Source organism: Pseudorasbora parva, chromosome 9 (genome assembly GCF_024679245.1).
Source record: "Pseudorasbora parva isolate DD20220531a chromosome 9, ASM2467924v1, whole genome shotgun sequence".
NCBI lineage: Eukaryota > Metazoa > Chordata > Actinopteri > Cypriniformes > Gobionidae > Pseudorasbora > Pseudorasbora parva.
The window spans coordinates 33354634-33371164 of NC_090180.1; the positions used below are offsets into that span (position 1 = coordinate 33354634).

The window sequence follows — 16531 nt, forward strand, 5'->3', positions numbered from 1 at the left end:
ACGCACTGGATCTTTTGCCAATTCTTTTCAAAGAGATCCTAGACCAGCAGTGTTGGGCAGCTTTTCCATCTAAAGGTAATCAGCAGCAGAAGCAGCCAGTGGCAGTGGTCTAAGTGAGAAAATTATACGATATTATATAGTCTTCCTTGGTCCGGAGGATACCCATGTGGTCCATGGCCAAGACTCCCAACGACCCCCCCCCCCCCCCCCCCACCCTCTGGTGTCCGGCCTGGTTTTGTCTGTTTTTCGTGACATTCCCGCTGAAAACCAATGCTGCCTTTCAGTCTTTTTGCTACTCAGTGGACATAACCGCAGTCACTCCAGCTGATGGTGATGTCACATGCATACCCTCTATAGTCATTTTTGAACATTAGTTGGGTTAACTGCACGCTGAGCAACACATTTAACAACTGCTGGGTTAAAACAACCCAATCACTGGGTTTCAATTGGTCAATTTTCAACCCAAGTTGGGTTGTTTTTTTGTTTTAGAGTGTATGCTTCTGATCTACAGGCTTCTGAACACAATTTGTAGACAAATTATGCCCAAGTACGACATTCTGTACAAAACTGAGAGTTTTCGTTTTCGTTTTAATCAACTCATTATTTGCAGAGTAATGTGCAGCAGAAGTGACCGAAACCTTTAATTAAAAAATTCCATAAATGTTCAGCTGTATTGACAAATCAACATTCAAGGTGACTGGGAAATGAGTGAATGCAAACAGAGAAAGATAACAGCAGAAGTGGAGGAAATGAAAAGTCTATTAAGAATTGCCGTGCATCAAATTGGCTTGATTGGCACTCAAACCAATCCATTAATCTTAACTTAGCTTTTCTGAGTAAATAATGCAAATTATGTCAATAGTTCAGATTACTAGATATTTACAATTAAGTTAAGACATTGAGGAAAGTTAAGTAAAAAGTGTTAGTTAGAATCCCTGATGAATTTTACAGTGGATGTCAGTACACTGCAAAAAAAAATGCTTTTCTTACTTAGTATTTTTGACTTTTTTTCCAGTCCAAACATCTAGAAATTCTTAAATCAAGATGCGTTAAGATTATTTTTTCATCTAACTGTCAAATTAAATAAAAATGAAGTGAGTTTTTGCTTAAAACAAGTAAAATTATCTACAAATGGGGTAAGAAAATTAATCTTGTTTTTTCCCAAACAGAAATAAGATTATTTTTCTTACAAGATTCACAGATCATTTTGCTTGTTTTAAGGAAAAACTCACTTTATTTGTATCTATTTTTTTCAGAAAACAAGAAAAAATAAATATCTTATGTCATTAATACAGCCTAGTAAAGGCATTGATTTTAGAATTTGTAAGTATTTTGACTGGAACTGGAAAAGACAAAAATAATTTAAAAAAAGCATTTTTTTCAGTGTGTTAAAAGCAGTTAACACGGTTTCCTGTTTTTCATGAAAGTAAAAACAACAAGTGTAGGCTGTAGATTCAGCACTGTGTGTGTGAATCGTGTCTGCCTCGCGTTGCTCCTCGGAGATCCGCGCTCTTGTCAATCAGCAGAATTATCGAGGCTCGCGTTGCGCAGGCGTGATCCAGTCTGAGCCGCGCGAGCTCGAAGCCAGTCTCTCTCTCTCTCTCTCTCTCTCTCTCTCTCTCTCTCTCTCTCTCTCTCTCTCTCTCTCTCTCTCTCTCTCTCTCTCTCTCTCTCTCTCTCTCAGTTCCGTTCGAACGAACCAGCTCTAGCTCTCCCGCCAGACATGCCTCTGCACCACCTGCGGATCGCGCGTCTCTCCGGCGCGTGAATGGCCCTCGCGCCATGGACGAATTGCCGTTCCAGAAAGTCAAGACCCGGCGCCGGAGGAGCCACTGCCCGCCCGGGGTCATCGCATGCGAGGACGAGTTCGACTGCAAGGAGCTCGAGTCGCTCTTCCACAACTACAACCTAAAGCTCGAGCAGACGTCCACGCTGAAGGCGCTGTCCGTGCTCATCCTGCTGTCCTCCGGACTCAGCCTGCTGGAACTGCTGCTGTCCGGCACCAGCCTCACCGTCGCCAAGGGCTCGTACCCGGTGCACTTCGTCGTCTTCATCTCGCTCTTCATCGTCAGCAACGTCAAGTACCTGCAGGTGACCCAGCTTCAGCAGATCGCGCACCTGAGCCTGTTCTTCAGCTTCACCTTCTCGGTGCTGTGCTGTCCGTTCCCCCACGTGTCGGGCGCCGCGGGTCCGGAGCAGGGCGTTTGGCCGCTGCTGCTGCTGACGTTCGTGGCGTACGCGCTGCTGCCGGTGCGGACGCTGCTGGCGCTGCTCTTCGGGCTGCTGGTGTCCGTGTCGCACACGATCGTCGCGGCCACGTCGGTGACGGCGAAGACGCAGCGGCTGTGGAGAGCGGTGAGCCTTTGCTTCTCTTGTACTCCTATAGTTCAGCACTGGACAGCGAGCGGCGCGCGCTCACATGCGACACCGGACTCGCTAACTCGTCAACAGGCGCTAGGACGTTGCATGTTAATTCTCGCAGGAAATCTACTTTCCAAATCACCCAAAGCGCGTGTTTAGTGCGCTCTTTTCTAAAGCGCATCCGTTTGATCATCGCGCATCAAGATTATGCTTGAAAAGCTCTGCGTCAATCTGTTTGTTCGGATGTTTAAAACACGAGACGAATTAAGCTGAATGATTTACAGTTTACTCTCTTTCTCAGATTAAGTGCATGCATATTTTCAGGAATTTCGCAGATAGGCTAAATACGAAGAAACGGCAGGTAACAGACGTTAAGGAGAAACACAATAATAGTATTTTATTGTCAATTCACTGCAATATTTTCAACATCAAATTTTTTTTTTTTTCACTGGGTAAATCTGAATCAGACGTTCTACCAACTTAACCCCTGAGTTTATTGTAACTGATTATTATCTGCCATTTGGACAGATTGTTTGGAGAGACAAAATATGCAGCATCATTTACTTTTCTAAGAGGTTTAATGATATCTGTTGATTTGAAAGAATGTGGAGGGAAAGCACAGACTGTGATGATGCATTAACACCATCAATCTAGTAAAGCTTTATATTTACATTAAAAATGTATGGACATTTATAAAACCATATTTGTGCATTATTATTACTACAGTAAACCAGTTAATGCTGCTGCCTTACTGTTTCTAATTCTCTCTTCGGATCTATCTAATCAATCTCTTGATATTCCTGTCCTCTAATGGAAAGTCAGAAACGCTACATTTTATTTTTTTGAGCAAATGGGAAAACAGAAATTACATTTGTTGCAGTTTCCTTTCACCAATATATCATTTTACCAAACGATAACCTCCACAAATGTAAACCGGGTGGAAAGGTCAGTTTTAAAAAACATCAGTGTTTAATGCTGAGCTATAGAGCTGATTCAGCTGAAATCCAGTTTATGAGAGAACAGCCTCCACGAGAAAGCGGCCAGTGAGTCTGTTTATTTGGTAATAAGACACATAGACGATGACAGGCGTGAGAAGTAAGCGGGTGTGCTGCAGGTTCATGTGTCATACATTAGTCAGGGACGATATTCATCTTCAGCAGCGGCTCTCGCCTCAAACGCAGTCGGAGGGAGCGTCGGGTCCAGATTTACCCAGAGGCTCTAAGTAGGACGGCTCTGAACAGAGACCAGACACACTTCTGAAAGCTATTTTAGCACAGAAATGGGCAACGAGGCTTCAGATGATCCATTCACAGACGTCTATAGATGTAACTGTGAAATAAGCGTTAGAGCTGGTCTCCTGTGGGACACTGTAGGACTGAGGCAGACAGCCATAGCACTAAAAAATAATGAATGGAAATATTGTCAGGAATGGTTGGTGCCACTCTTGCTGCTGCATTCTGGATCAGTGACAGAGGTTTGGCAGTGAGGCTGGAAGGCCTACCAGGAGAGCAACAATAGTCCAGTCTGGATAGAACAAGAGCTTGGACAAGGAGTTGTGTGGCTCCGATAGGAAGGGCCTGATCCTCCTAATGTTGTATAATGCAAATCTGCAGAACCGGGCCATTCTAGCAATGTGATCTGTGAAGTTTTACTGATCAACAATCACAACTCCAAGGTTCCTGCTGTCCTGGAGGGAATTATGGTTGATGAGCCTACCTAGATGGAGAAGTTGTAATGTTAGTGTTGGGTTAGTTCTGTCTTCACAAGGTTTAGTTAAAGGTGTCGGTCCTTTATCCAGCCAGAAATATCTGTCATACAGGCCGAGACATGAGCAGCTACCGTTAGATAATCTGTCTGAAATGAGAGGTAGAGTTGTGTCATCAGCATAACACTGATAGGAGAAATCATGTTTCTGAATGACAGATCCTAGTGATGACATATAGATGAAGAAGAGAAGTGGTCCCAGCATCGAGCCCCGAGGCACTCAGGTAGCTAGATGTTGCGACATAGACACCTCTCAACTCTACGACACCCTGAAAGAGTTTTTATGCGGTTAAAAATATGAGACGTAAGCCAGTGTAAGGATAAACACTACTGACTACAGCCACGTTTCTAAAGGGTACATAACACACACCGTTTCTGCATGTTAATCTTGAGTACCTATGGAGTAGTTTTGCATCCTTCATATCTACGAAGAGTGTTTAGTTTGATCATATTTAAAAAGTCAAGTGTGATGTACCGATTCTTTCAGAAAATAACCGAGCTGTTGGAGACGTGCAGTTTTATGATTTATAAGCTTTTTAAAAAGTGGGGATATGGGAAATGTTCTCATATTTCACCCTCTTCTTGTAATACCTATGTCATACCATATCGTTATATAGATTATTTGTGTCATGATATTTCACAAAAACAAGCACACACACACACACACACACACACACACACACACACACACACACACACACACACAAACACACACACACACACACACACACACACACACACACACACACACGTTTGTTTTTGTGACATATGGGGACATTCCATAGGCGTAACGGTTATTACATATTTTCTATCCCCTTACACTGCCCCTGCCCCTAAACCTACCCATCACAGGAAACATTCAGCATTTTTACTTTCTAAAAAATCTCATCCTGTATGATTTATTAGCATTTTTGAAAAGTGAGATCATGGCCAATGTCCTCATATTTCACCCTCTCCTTGTAATACCTGTGCCATATGTAATTATATACATTTGTGTCCTCATATGTCACAAAAACATGCCCCCCCCCCACACACACACACACACACAGCTCTGTTATGATTGCCAACAAAACAGAGACATTTGAAGCAGTTTCGCTCACCGCCTGCGGTTATGACTCATGACCGGGAACAAATAATCACACTTGCAGAACTCAGTTGCTGGTCCAGAAAAACAAACCGGAAAAAAAATTCTTAACGTGGGGTTATTTTGGAAGCTGAACAAGGTTATATTTCCTTTGCAAACAAAAACACACTTCTTTAGTGACATTGTTGATTTCGTGGTCTAAAAACAAAATGCCAGCGCTGCCGACGGCTCCCATAACCTAAACAAAGCTGGTTAATTTGCATGCTCTTGCTCTCACTCTGGATGGTGTGTGTGTGTGTGTGTGTGTGTGTGTGTGTGTGTGTGTGTGTGTGTGTGTGTGTGTGTGTGTGTGTGTGTGTGTGTGTGTGTGTGTGTGTGTGTGTGTGTGTGTGTGTGTGTGTGTGTGTGCCTGTTTATGTGGTTTATGAGGACACAAATTTGTATAACTACATGGGTATTACACTGGTATTACACTATAAATGTGGTTTATGAGGGCATTTCAAATGTCCTCATAATTCAAATAGCTTTAAAAACATACTAAATTATGTTTTTTGAGAAAGTAAAAATGCAGAATGTTTCCTGTGATGGGTAGGTTTAGGGGCAGGGGCAGAGTAAGGGGATAGAAAATACGGTTTGTACGGTATAAAATCGATTACGCCTATGGAGAGTCCCTGTAAACCACATAAACAAACGTGTGTGTGTGTGTGTGTGTGTGTGTGTGTGTGTGTGTGTGTGTGTGTGTGTGTGTGTGTGTGTGTGTGTGTGTGTGTGAGCCTGTTTATGTGGTTTATGAGGACACAAATTTGTATAACTACATGGGTATTACACTGGTATTACACTATAAATGTGGTTTATGAGGACATATCAAATGTCCTCATAATTCAAATGGCCTTAAAAACATACTAAATGATGTTTTTTTGAGAAAGTAAAAATGCAGAATGTTTCCTGTGATGGGTAGGTTTAGGGGCAGGGGCAGTGTAAGGGGATAGAAAATATGGTTTGTACGGTATAAAAACCATTACGCCTATGGAGAGTCCCTGTAAACCACATAGACCAACATGTGTGTGTGTGTGTGTGTGTGTGTGTGTGTGTGTGTGTGTGTGTGTGTGTGTGTGTGTGTGTGTGTGTGTGTGTGTGTGTGTGTGTGTGTGTGTTTGTGTGTGTGTGTGCTCATCCGGGAGTGCCCAAGAAGAGCCCATACAATGAATTCCACTGATTATGACCTCATACAGGGCCATAATCAAAATAAAATTCTAAAAAGTATTCAAATTCTGAAGAAATGTATTTAGCACAGAAATACTCTGTCATACTTTTAACTTGTTTTTTTAATTTTGACCATGATTGGCATGAGAATTTAACTCTTTAAGAGTGCAAATAAGTCAGAATGCATGACATATCATTAGACCCCCCTTTAAGGTTAATTTTTAGATTGCTGCATCACGTGCGAGACACTGGAAAAGATACGAAAGGCGAGAGCCAGTCATAAACGTCTGTCTAGCGCTCGTTTACATAGAAACGGAATGGGAAAGCAGTGCAGTGGAATGGAAAAACACAGTCACTCACATGAATGTTTCATTTCCACGAATTAAGGAGTGAAAGGGCCAAAGATTTCCACTCACAGATGTGAATTCACTGCCCTGAGTGACCTTTTTTTGCCTGCTAAATTTTACATTTCAGCTAAATCCAATTTTCGTTTATTTGTATAGCACTTTTCAAAATACATGTCAGCTTTACAGAGTGATCTGTTGTCAGAGATGACTATGCCGAGGATATGCATTTCAGAAAAGTACACATACAAACCACAAAGTTAGCTAACAATGGATTAATGAAAGCAGAAACAATTAGCTAAGTAATGAATGCATGTTTGTTAACAAATGATTAGGATATATAGAAAGAATTTAGCATTGTAACTAATGACCCTTTAGATTATCAGTGGTGCGATGAGATAAGCTAGAGTAGACATGAACTTTCACTGTCTCCTTCTGCAGTCAGTTTCCTCTCTCAGATACATAAACGTAATGATGGTCAAGAGAGTCATGCTGAGGAGCTTAGTTAAAGCTAGTTGACATGCTTACATGAACAATAACACATCTGGTATAATGATTTGATCGCCCCTTGACATTTGAGCTTTCTTAATCTTTTTATTTTCAGATGAGAACTAGTTTAGTATGTGGGACTGTGCATTTGCAGTGTTGTCTCCGTTTGCGTTCTTGCGTGATGAGTGTTTCTGGGCTCATCCTGATGCTTTAAAAGACAGAAACATGCGGCACTTTATACTGTAAGAGTCACACACTCTTAGAAGAAAAACTTCTATATGCAATCTTCAAGGGTTCTGTCAGGCACTTTATATGTAGAACTTTTAGGGGTTCAATCATGGGATCATTCATAGATTTAGTTTTTTTTAATTATTATTATTAAATTAATTATTAAATTTTGTTTTCATTTTTAATTAAATGTTTTGAATTTAACAGCTCATAAACATACTTCATGAGTAGTAAACATAACCCGCCAAGCATAAAATTGTTTTGCAATCATTTAAGACGTTTATATGTATATAGAAAAGTTTTGGCCAAAAAGGGTTCTTTAAAATTGGGTCCAGAACCCTAAAGATCTACATAAAACCCCTGAACCTTTTGCTCATGCTGGTCTGTATATCATTGGGTTTTCAGCATGTGCATGTGCAGAGTAAGGCAGGCTAAATAAAGGCGTTGTGCGTGTGTCCTCTTAAGAATCTAATCCAATAAAGAGCAGATAGACTCACGTCCCTGAACTCTACTATCTGAGGACGAACACAAAACCAGCACCGATGGACAAACACATGTCCAAACCCAACCACACTTACTGGTGTCGTTCATATCAATCGCTCCACTGACACAAACTGTACTAGGGCAGTCTTACAAATCTTGATCTTGATATTTTTGGCTCTACTGCAAAAGGTTTTCATGCCCGAATGTCCAAAAAACAAAACATCTTCCCCATATTTTACATATGATTTTTGTTGCAGCTCCTCTCTTCCCAAACTGTCAGTAACGTCTTTTAAGGAAAGTCTGTTCACTTTGTGGCCTTATTTGCAACGCCTCTGGCCAGCTATTTCGGGCATACAAGTCCAGGTCCTCTCCATTTGAATGGGGGAATCATGGAATCTCAAACACTATTTTCAGAACTCTCAATTAATTAAAACAAAATAATCAAAATCTAAAATTAACTTTCCCATAAATAATGTTTCTTATGATCAAATAGTGTCAAAAAAGCTTATTTTTCAGGCTAGATGAGCCAATGCGCATGTGCAGTCCTAAGCACGAGTCTCAGGTTTCTATGGGAACCGGAGCTTCTAACGGCAGCTGCAGTGAAGCAAAGGCTTTTCCAATTGGCAATTGGCTCTTTGACTTTAGAAGGTGGGACTATTCCGTCATATTGCGTGTCTAGGCCTGTCACAATAACTACTTTTTGTTTTGCGATATATCGCCCCAGAAATAATTGCGATAAACAATATTATTGTCATTTTTTCACTCAGTGAGCTTTTATGAGGGTTTACAAATGCACAGTAAGGTGAATTAAGAGTTATCCAATAGTGTGGATGTAGAGCGTTTTGAAATGAAAACTCAGTTTTCAAATCTATCCGGATTAACTAAACCAGGCCTGAGTCCTTTATTCTACATATGAATTATTATAATTAGGAATATTGTGACGTGTTTATTCCCGGAAGAAAACTCAAGAGTCAAGACTACAATGGAGGTGTTTCAGGGAGTTCAGAAACACTGACACTGATAGAGTCAAGAACTGCCTTTGCAGTGCTTTTTCATGCTCTAACAGCAACAGGCGTCATTTTGAAGATTGTATCATGTCAACATGTGTTGTAATAACTGATCTGGTCTGTCTGTTGGCAGCTGGTGGCGAACACGCTGCTCTTCACCAGTGTAAATCTGTCCGGTCTGTTTGTGCGGATCCTGACGGAGCGAGCCCAGCGGAAAGCCTTTCTACAGGCCAGAAACTGCATCGAGGAGCGACTGCGCATGGAGGACGAGAACGAGAAGCAGGTCAAACTTCTTCTGATTCCTTTATTCTTCAGAGATGGTTGTGGTGTTCTGTTTCATTCTGATGTGAATGTCCACTCATGCAGGAGCGTCTGTTGATGAGTCTGCTGCCCAGGAACGTGGCCATGGAGATGAAAGAAGACTTCCTCAAACCACCCGAGAGGATCTTCCACAAGATTTACATCCAGCGACACGACAACGTCAGGTAACGCGCTGATGTGATTGTTTGTACAGAGCGTTGTGGTTTACTGTTGGTAAAGAGTAATGGTCAGGGTGTTTGAGCATAAAAGATGATCGCTAGTGTTTCTCTTTTGTACACTTTTCACTATTACTAAATCGATAAAACTCATAGTACTGATCTCCAAACAGATCCTTAACTTGCAATACACAAAAGCTGTTCATCAGTACACAGTCAAAGAAGTAAATGTACTTAAAAGTGCATTTTTATAAACTGGTTTTGTTCCGTTTGTCTAAAAGCAAATGATAATCCCCATAGATAATATTAAAATAAACTATTGCGTTTAAATAGCATTTTGTCTTGATGTGCAGAACACACACTTACTAGTTTATGACAGCAGAAATGATTATGGATTTTATTATTTTTTCTGGTGTTTTTTTAAGAGATAAAATAAAATATGATGCAAGTTTTAAAAAGGCATCATAATAAACATTATAGTATTTCAAAGTTGTTTTTGTTTATAGTAAGTAAAACTATTAAACAAGCTTTAGCTTTTTTTATGGTAAAATTAAGAAGCAAACCTTTCTCCCAAGGTTTATTTTTCTCCATCATGCCCTGATGGGAGTTTCGGTTCCTTGCCACTGTCGCCTTTGGCTTGGCTTGCTCAGTTGGGGACACTGAAATTATGATCCAAGTTAGTAAAGGGGGGGTGAAATGCTGTTTCATGCATACTGAGCTTTTTACAGTTAAAGACTTGGATTCCCATCCTAAACATAGACAAAGTTTCAAAAACTAATGTTGGACGTTTGATGGATTTCTGTGTTAAAACTCCTTCCGGTTTCTTACAAGTTTCGGAGAGTTTTTTTCGAGTATGGGTCGACTTGACGTTAATAGAGCGGAAGGTCCTTGTATGGGCTGTACGGGCTCTTCTCCCGGTAGGGTGCGTGCGCGCGTGACTAGAGCGAGAGAGGAAATGCTCGCCGATAAACACTCTCTCAGGTGCAGATCCAGTGATCCGTGAACACTTCTGAGGCGCCCTATGGTCGCGCCGCGCTCCAATTTATTCCTATGGGTGACATCAAGCGACTTCAACGCTTCAGCACAGCATTCCGGGAAGGCAGCGCTGCATTTGAACCGATTTGAACGCAGAAATGACGGGAAGCTTCACAACATCGCTTCAGTCGCATCGCAAAGTGGATCTCCACCGTTCACTGCTGTCAGGACTTTACCAAATCATACCAAAGAAGTGTGTTTTTGACGGAGCGGTCTCAGCGATAAAGGTTTGGTCCTGCTTTGGAAGCAGCCGGTGAGTAAAACTGCTTCAAATGTCTATGCTGTTGGCAATCGAGTAAACATCAGTAAACGACACGATCGCGTGCTTCGTCATTCAAATGCGCTAACGGTTAACGTTACTCCATTGTTGTTCTATGTATAACGTTATACTAGTCTTACGTGCAAAACCGTTTTGCTTGCTCCTGCTAAGGTTTAGTCGCATACAATAGTCCATAAACCGAATCATGTCCTCATAAACTGCGAGTAAACACACACAAATGTTGACATTCCACTAAATACCGTCCATACCACAGAGACGGACGTCCTGCTGTTGCTGTTTCTCCTGTTCAATTTATTTCAGCCTCTGAATGATTCTGGATCATATCTCTATTAGCTGAGATCGATAGCCATGGGTTTCTCCACGCTTGAGGACGTCACCGCTTTGTGTGCGCATTCGTCATTCTTTAGCTCCGCCCACTCGATACGCCTCCAGGCGCTCGTTTTTTTCCAGAAAGACTCGGTACAGCCCATATTTCTTTTATAAATATAATAAAACTAAAGACTTTTCTGAGATATGAAGGATGCAATACTACTCTATAGGTACTCAAGATTGACATGAGATTGACTGAAACTGAGTGTTTCACCCCCCCTTTACTAAGACAAGTTGATACATACCTCTCTCATCTCAGTGTGTGCACTTAATCGCTCTGATGCACGCTGACATTCTGATAGCATTTAGCTTAGCCCACTAAAGCTTGGAACATGCATAAAAAGAAATGTGTTTGTTTTATCGAGGTGGCAAAAACAAGAACAAAGTTCGTCCTGACCAGTACATTCCATACTTTACTAGAAAAGCAGGTGCCTATCATCTGCGTTTCTCCGCATTAACCACGCCCACTTTAAATGTATGACCAATCACACAATAGTTCTCGGACACCAGCAAGAAAAAAGTTCTGCTCAGGTGATGCGAGAACTCCCAAACCAGGGCTGCGAGAACAAAATTACATCATTTTGTTCTCGCAGCCTGGGGAGTGAGAACTTTTTTCTCTGTTCTTGCGGAGTATGTTGCAGCCTTAAGCCCAGTTCATTCACTATGGTACCAAACAGAGATCAAGTTAGATGCGACCAAACACCTCCACGTTTTCCCTAATTAAATACAGTCACATCTCACATCTCCCCCTCCCCCCATTGACAGAAATGAGAGAGGGATGGGGAGATGTGAGGGAGGATTTTTTAGCCGGGATTTTATACTGCGCCAAGTCGAAGTTCTCTCAGAAGTGCTATTCCGCCATACATTTTAGTTCTCCTTTTTAATCCACTTAGAAAAGCGCCATGTTTTATTTTGTGTCACCATATTTGATCGTTCAACTATTCGTGTAACTGTATTTAAATAATGAAAACATGGAGGTGTTTTAGTCGCTTCTAACTTGATCTCTGTTTGGTACCATAGTGAATGAACTGGGCTTAGTGGGCTAAGCTAAATGCTATCAGATCATCACCGCACGTCAGAGAGATTAAGAGCACGCACTGAGACGAGAGAGGTGTGTATCAAATCGTTTTAGTTACGGTAATAACATAGTTTAAAATGGAAAAGCGGTGAAGTATCCCTTTAACTAAACCAGGTTACTGACACCATTGACTGACTGATGGACGTTAAGTCAACATGAATTCTTAACTGACTAGAGGTTGACTGACATATTGATTTAACAGCGCTGAGAGTTGCTACTGGTTCCATCAACAAAGATCAGTGGCAACAGTTGCTGATGGTTTGTTATAGTTATTCCTCAGTAAACTACACACATTCACCTGGAACACAAGTTCACGTGGATATTAAATAAAAGCAGCGTTTCCACTGGAGGAACTTTCCTCAGGAACTAGGGGTTTTGGGTTGGTACACTGCAGGAACCGTGGTCTAAATTAATTTCCGGGTAAAAAATTCCCCCTCAAAATGGCCCTGTTTGCAAGGTAGTACTTTTTCAGAGTTCAGGAAAGTTTGGGGGAGGGACTTGTGCACTGAACATGCTAATTAGTTGAGCACACACTGCATTTTATTTTAAGCTAAAAGTCAGTCTATATTGATAAGTCTACTCTGCTCTGATTGGTCAGATGGCCCAGACTGTTGTGATTGGTCTGCTCTGCTCTGATATGTCATAGGGCCCAATCTGTTGTGATTAGTCTACTCTGCTCTGATTGGTCAGATGGCTCAATCTGTTGTGACTGGGCTGCTCTGCTCTGATTGGTCAGAGGGCTCAGTCAGTTGTTATTGGTCTGCTCTGCTCTGATTGGTCAGATGGCCCAATCTGTTGGGATTAGTCTACTCTGCTCTGATTGGTCAAATGGCCCAGACGGTTGTGATTGGTCTGCTCTGCTCTGATTGGTCAGATGGCCCAGACAGTTGCGATTGGTCTGCTCTGCTCTGATTGGTCAGATGGCCCAGTCTGTTGTGATTGGTCTGCTCTGCACTATTTGGTCAGATGGCCCAGACTGTTGTGATTGGTCTGCTCTGCTCTGATTGGTCAGATGGCCCAGACTGTTGTGATTGGTCTGCTCTGCTCTATTTGGTCAGATGGCCCAGTCTGTTGTTATTGGTCTGCTCTGCTCTGATTGGTCAGATGGCCCAGACTGTTGTGATTGGTCTGCTCTGCTCTATTTGGTCAGATGGCCCAGTCTGCTGTGATTGGTCTGCTCTGCTCTATTTGGTCAGATGGCCCAGTCTGTTGTGATTGGTCTGCTCTGCTCTGATTGGTCAGATGGCCCAGACTGTTGTTATTGGTCTGCTCTGCTCTGATTGGTCAGATGGCCCAGACTGTTGTGATTGGTCTGCTCTGCTCTGATTGGTCAGATGGCCCAGACTGTTGTGATTGGTCTGCTCTGCTCTGATTGGTCAGATGGCCCAGACTGTTGTGATTGGTCTGCTCTGCTCTATTTGGTCAGATGGCCCAGTCTGCTGTGATTGGTCTGCTCTGCTCTATTTGGTCAGATGGCCCAGTCTGTTGTGATTGGTCTGCTCTGCTCTGATTGGTCAGATGGCCCAGACTGTTGTTATTGGTCTGCTCTGCTCTGATTGGTCAGATGGCCCAGACTGTTGTGATTGGTCTGCTCTGCTCTGATTGGTCAGATGGCCCAGACTGTTGTGATTGGTCTGCTCTGCTCTATTTGGTCAGATGGCCCAGACTGTTGTGATTGGTGAAAACGAGGTTCAGGCTTTATTAAGTGTTTATGTGGAGGACAAAATCCACTAGGCTCTGAAAAGTCACGTACAGTCCTACGCCACCAGACTAATCTTCACGGTATGTTACACCGCGATGAAAACGGAGACAGCAGCAGGTATGGGGGAAAAAAGGTCCTGGGACAAATTGTTCTGGGTAATTTCGGTGGAAACAGGGCTATATACAATATACAGAATTTATTTTACTGTACAGTGGACATTTGGCAGTAAAATAAATATGATTTACAATTCTCTACATGCTAGTAGCTATTTTTATGTATTTGAAAGCATTCTCATGGTATAGTCATTATTGTGATTTTTTTATATATTTTAGATTGTGTGAAACATTTTCAAAACCCATTTTTCCACACGTTATCACTGGTGTCTGACCTCTATGATTAATTTTACTACAGGACATGTTCTGGTCTCATTGTGAACAACACTCTTCTAAATAAATACATGTGTGTTTGTCTTCATTATCTTTTATCAAAGTTTCATGACTTGCTCTGCTGCTGAAACATCCCCAGACAGCAGAAGAATGAGATTTGAGAGCGGCCTGATCTCTAGTCAGCTTCATTATAGGGTGAATTACTGTAAGTGTTGGTTCTGATGGAGTACAGGATCATGTGATCAGTGAAGGTCCTTCAGCTGTGCCTGTCCTGCGGCGTTTCTGAGACACTTCACTGGCCTGCAGATTAAACCTCTGCAGGGATTTACTGCAACGGACACTAAAGACTGTTGCGTAACACTGGCACTGCTTAAAGACGCACACACTCGCAGACAGAGATCTGCTCACGCTCAAGAGTATTTCTGCTCCAGATCAGAGTTCCTCCACCTGCCCTGTTGACTCTGAAGGATCTGACTGACATCACTGAAAAATGAAAGCCAAATATTTTTTCAGTATTTTTGACAGTGATATACATTTATGTATTAAATATTTATGTATTTGCTTTAAAGGGTGATTCATGTTTCGCTGTGAGAGGAAGCATCATTCAACCGAACAGTCATCAGCAGACAGGCTGTTTGACTTTGAACTTTACAGATCAAAACTATAACTTTAAAGTGATTGTTGTTGTGAAGTTGAGGATGTTTTCAGCAAATGGTTTGCTTTGTACATTCAGATGAACAGCATTAAAGAGGGCAAATGTTATCACCATGCATTTTAACACATTATGGTCTTCGCCCATGCAATTAAAGCACGTCCTGCGCGGTTTTATAGCGTATTTAATTCAACGGCTTAGGTAATGTTTGTAAGGAATTGATTCGGATCAAATAAATCAAAGGGAATTACAGTGAAAGGAACCGTGATACATATTAAATGATTCAACATTAATATTTAACACTTAATCAACTATTCGTTCAGCGATACGTTGAAATTAGAGTACACTATCAATCCTGAATCGGAATATTACCCGTTACAATGGCAATAATATCAATTTTATGTTCACTGTTTGTGAGCTTAGGTAACACAATGAATCAGTTTGAGGCAGTAACTTAGTAAAGCCCTAAAACATAGTAGAGCCCTGCGCGGGACTGTTTTCTTCATCCCGCTCCCGCCCGCCAAATTTCTGACCATTACCGCCCGCTCCCGCAACGTATGTGTTACACTCCCGCCCGCTCCCGCAATGTGTATGTCCACTCCCCCCCGCACCCGCAAAACTCTGAGAATTTATTCCCGCACAATAATAGAGATGCATTGATTTTTTGTCTTCTCCCGTCCCGCAGGAAAAAAAAAAACCACGTATTTGTATTGGTATTATTAAAGAGATTCATGGGTTTGTTTGTTTCGTTTCCCTGGCCTTCATGTAAAAAAAAAAAAAAAAAAAAAAAACACAATACATTCAAATATAATTTCGTTTTTATCAAAAACTTTGCACATAAAAATAGACTGCTTTGCAAAAAAACAAAACAAAAAAAACCAATATGATATGATAAACTAGGCTACATGAAAACTTTGACCGGGGAGAACAGAGCAGGTGTGTCGCCTCAACCCAGACGTGCCGGATTTGTGCCCATTGTAGATGAGTATTTTTGCACATTTGTCACAATCAACAAAGTCCAGCTCCTTTCCATCTTTATCACAAACAATTGAGAAACTTCTCCAAATGTCAGACTTTCCTTGCTTAGCTTTTGTGCTGTAAATACCTAATTTGAGGTTCTTTTCTACATCATCTATTAACATCTTCTCCATCATGGCGCTAGGCAACCTCCCTATCCCGCTGCGTTTTTTTTAGCCGCCCATTCCCGCCCGCAGCAAAATTCAAACCACCCGCTCCCGCGAGATTTGCGTTGGGTCCCGCGGGACCTGGCGGGACTCAATCCCAATGCAGCCCTCTAACACAGCCATAGACACTTGTATAGATGAAAAAGGTAAACAAAAGTTTATTGGACTATTCTAAACACACACAAACTAACAAAAACACACATTCATACAGTCACTGGGAAAGGGAGGTTTGTTAATGGAAAGGAGTGAAGTCCCAAGGATTTCTTAACCACAATCTGAGAATCAATATACTAGTAGGTCAACCTTAGTTTGCTCGATTAGATATGATTTTTACCAGTTCAGCCAGAACGAAGAGTCATGTACTTGCGTTTGAATGCTCCTACGAGCATGGGTTCCTCTTAGCACG

At 41.8% G+C, this 16531-nt stretch overlaps 1 protein-coding gene across 1 annotated transcript in view; it reads left to right on the top strand.

Annotated features, from left to right (window-relative positions):
• Nucleotides 1–1319: 1319 nt before the first annotated feature.
• Nucleotides 1320–16531, top strand: part of adcy1b (adenylate cyclase 1b) — a 110865-nt gene continuing 95653 nt past the window's right edge. Inside the window, exons 1-3 of the mRNA XM_067452288.1 lie at nucleotides 1320–2355; nucleotides 9097–9246; nucleotides 9330–9448. Coding sequence (XP_067308389.1) covers nucleotides 1783–2355; nucleotides 9097–9246; nucleotides 9330–9448 — 842 coding nt within the window. The 5' untranslated portion in view covers nucleotides 1320–1782. The remainder of the gene's footprint in view (nucleotides 2356–9096; nucleotides 9247–9329; nucleotides 9449–16531) is intronic.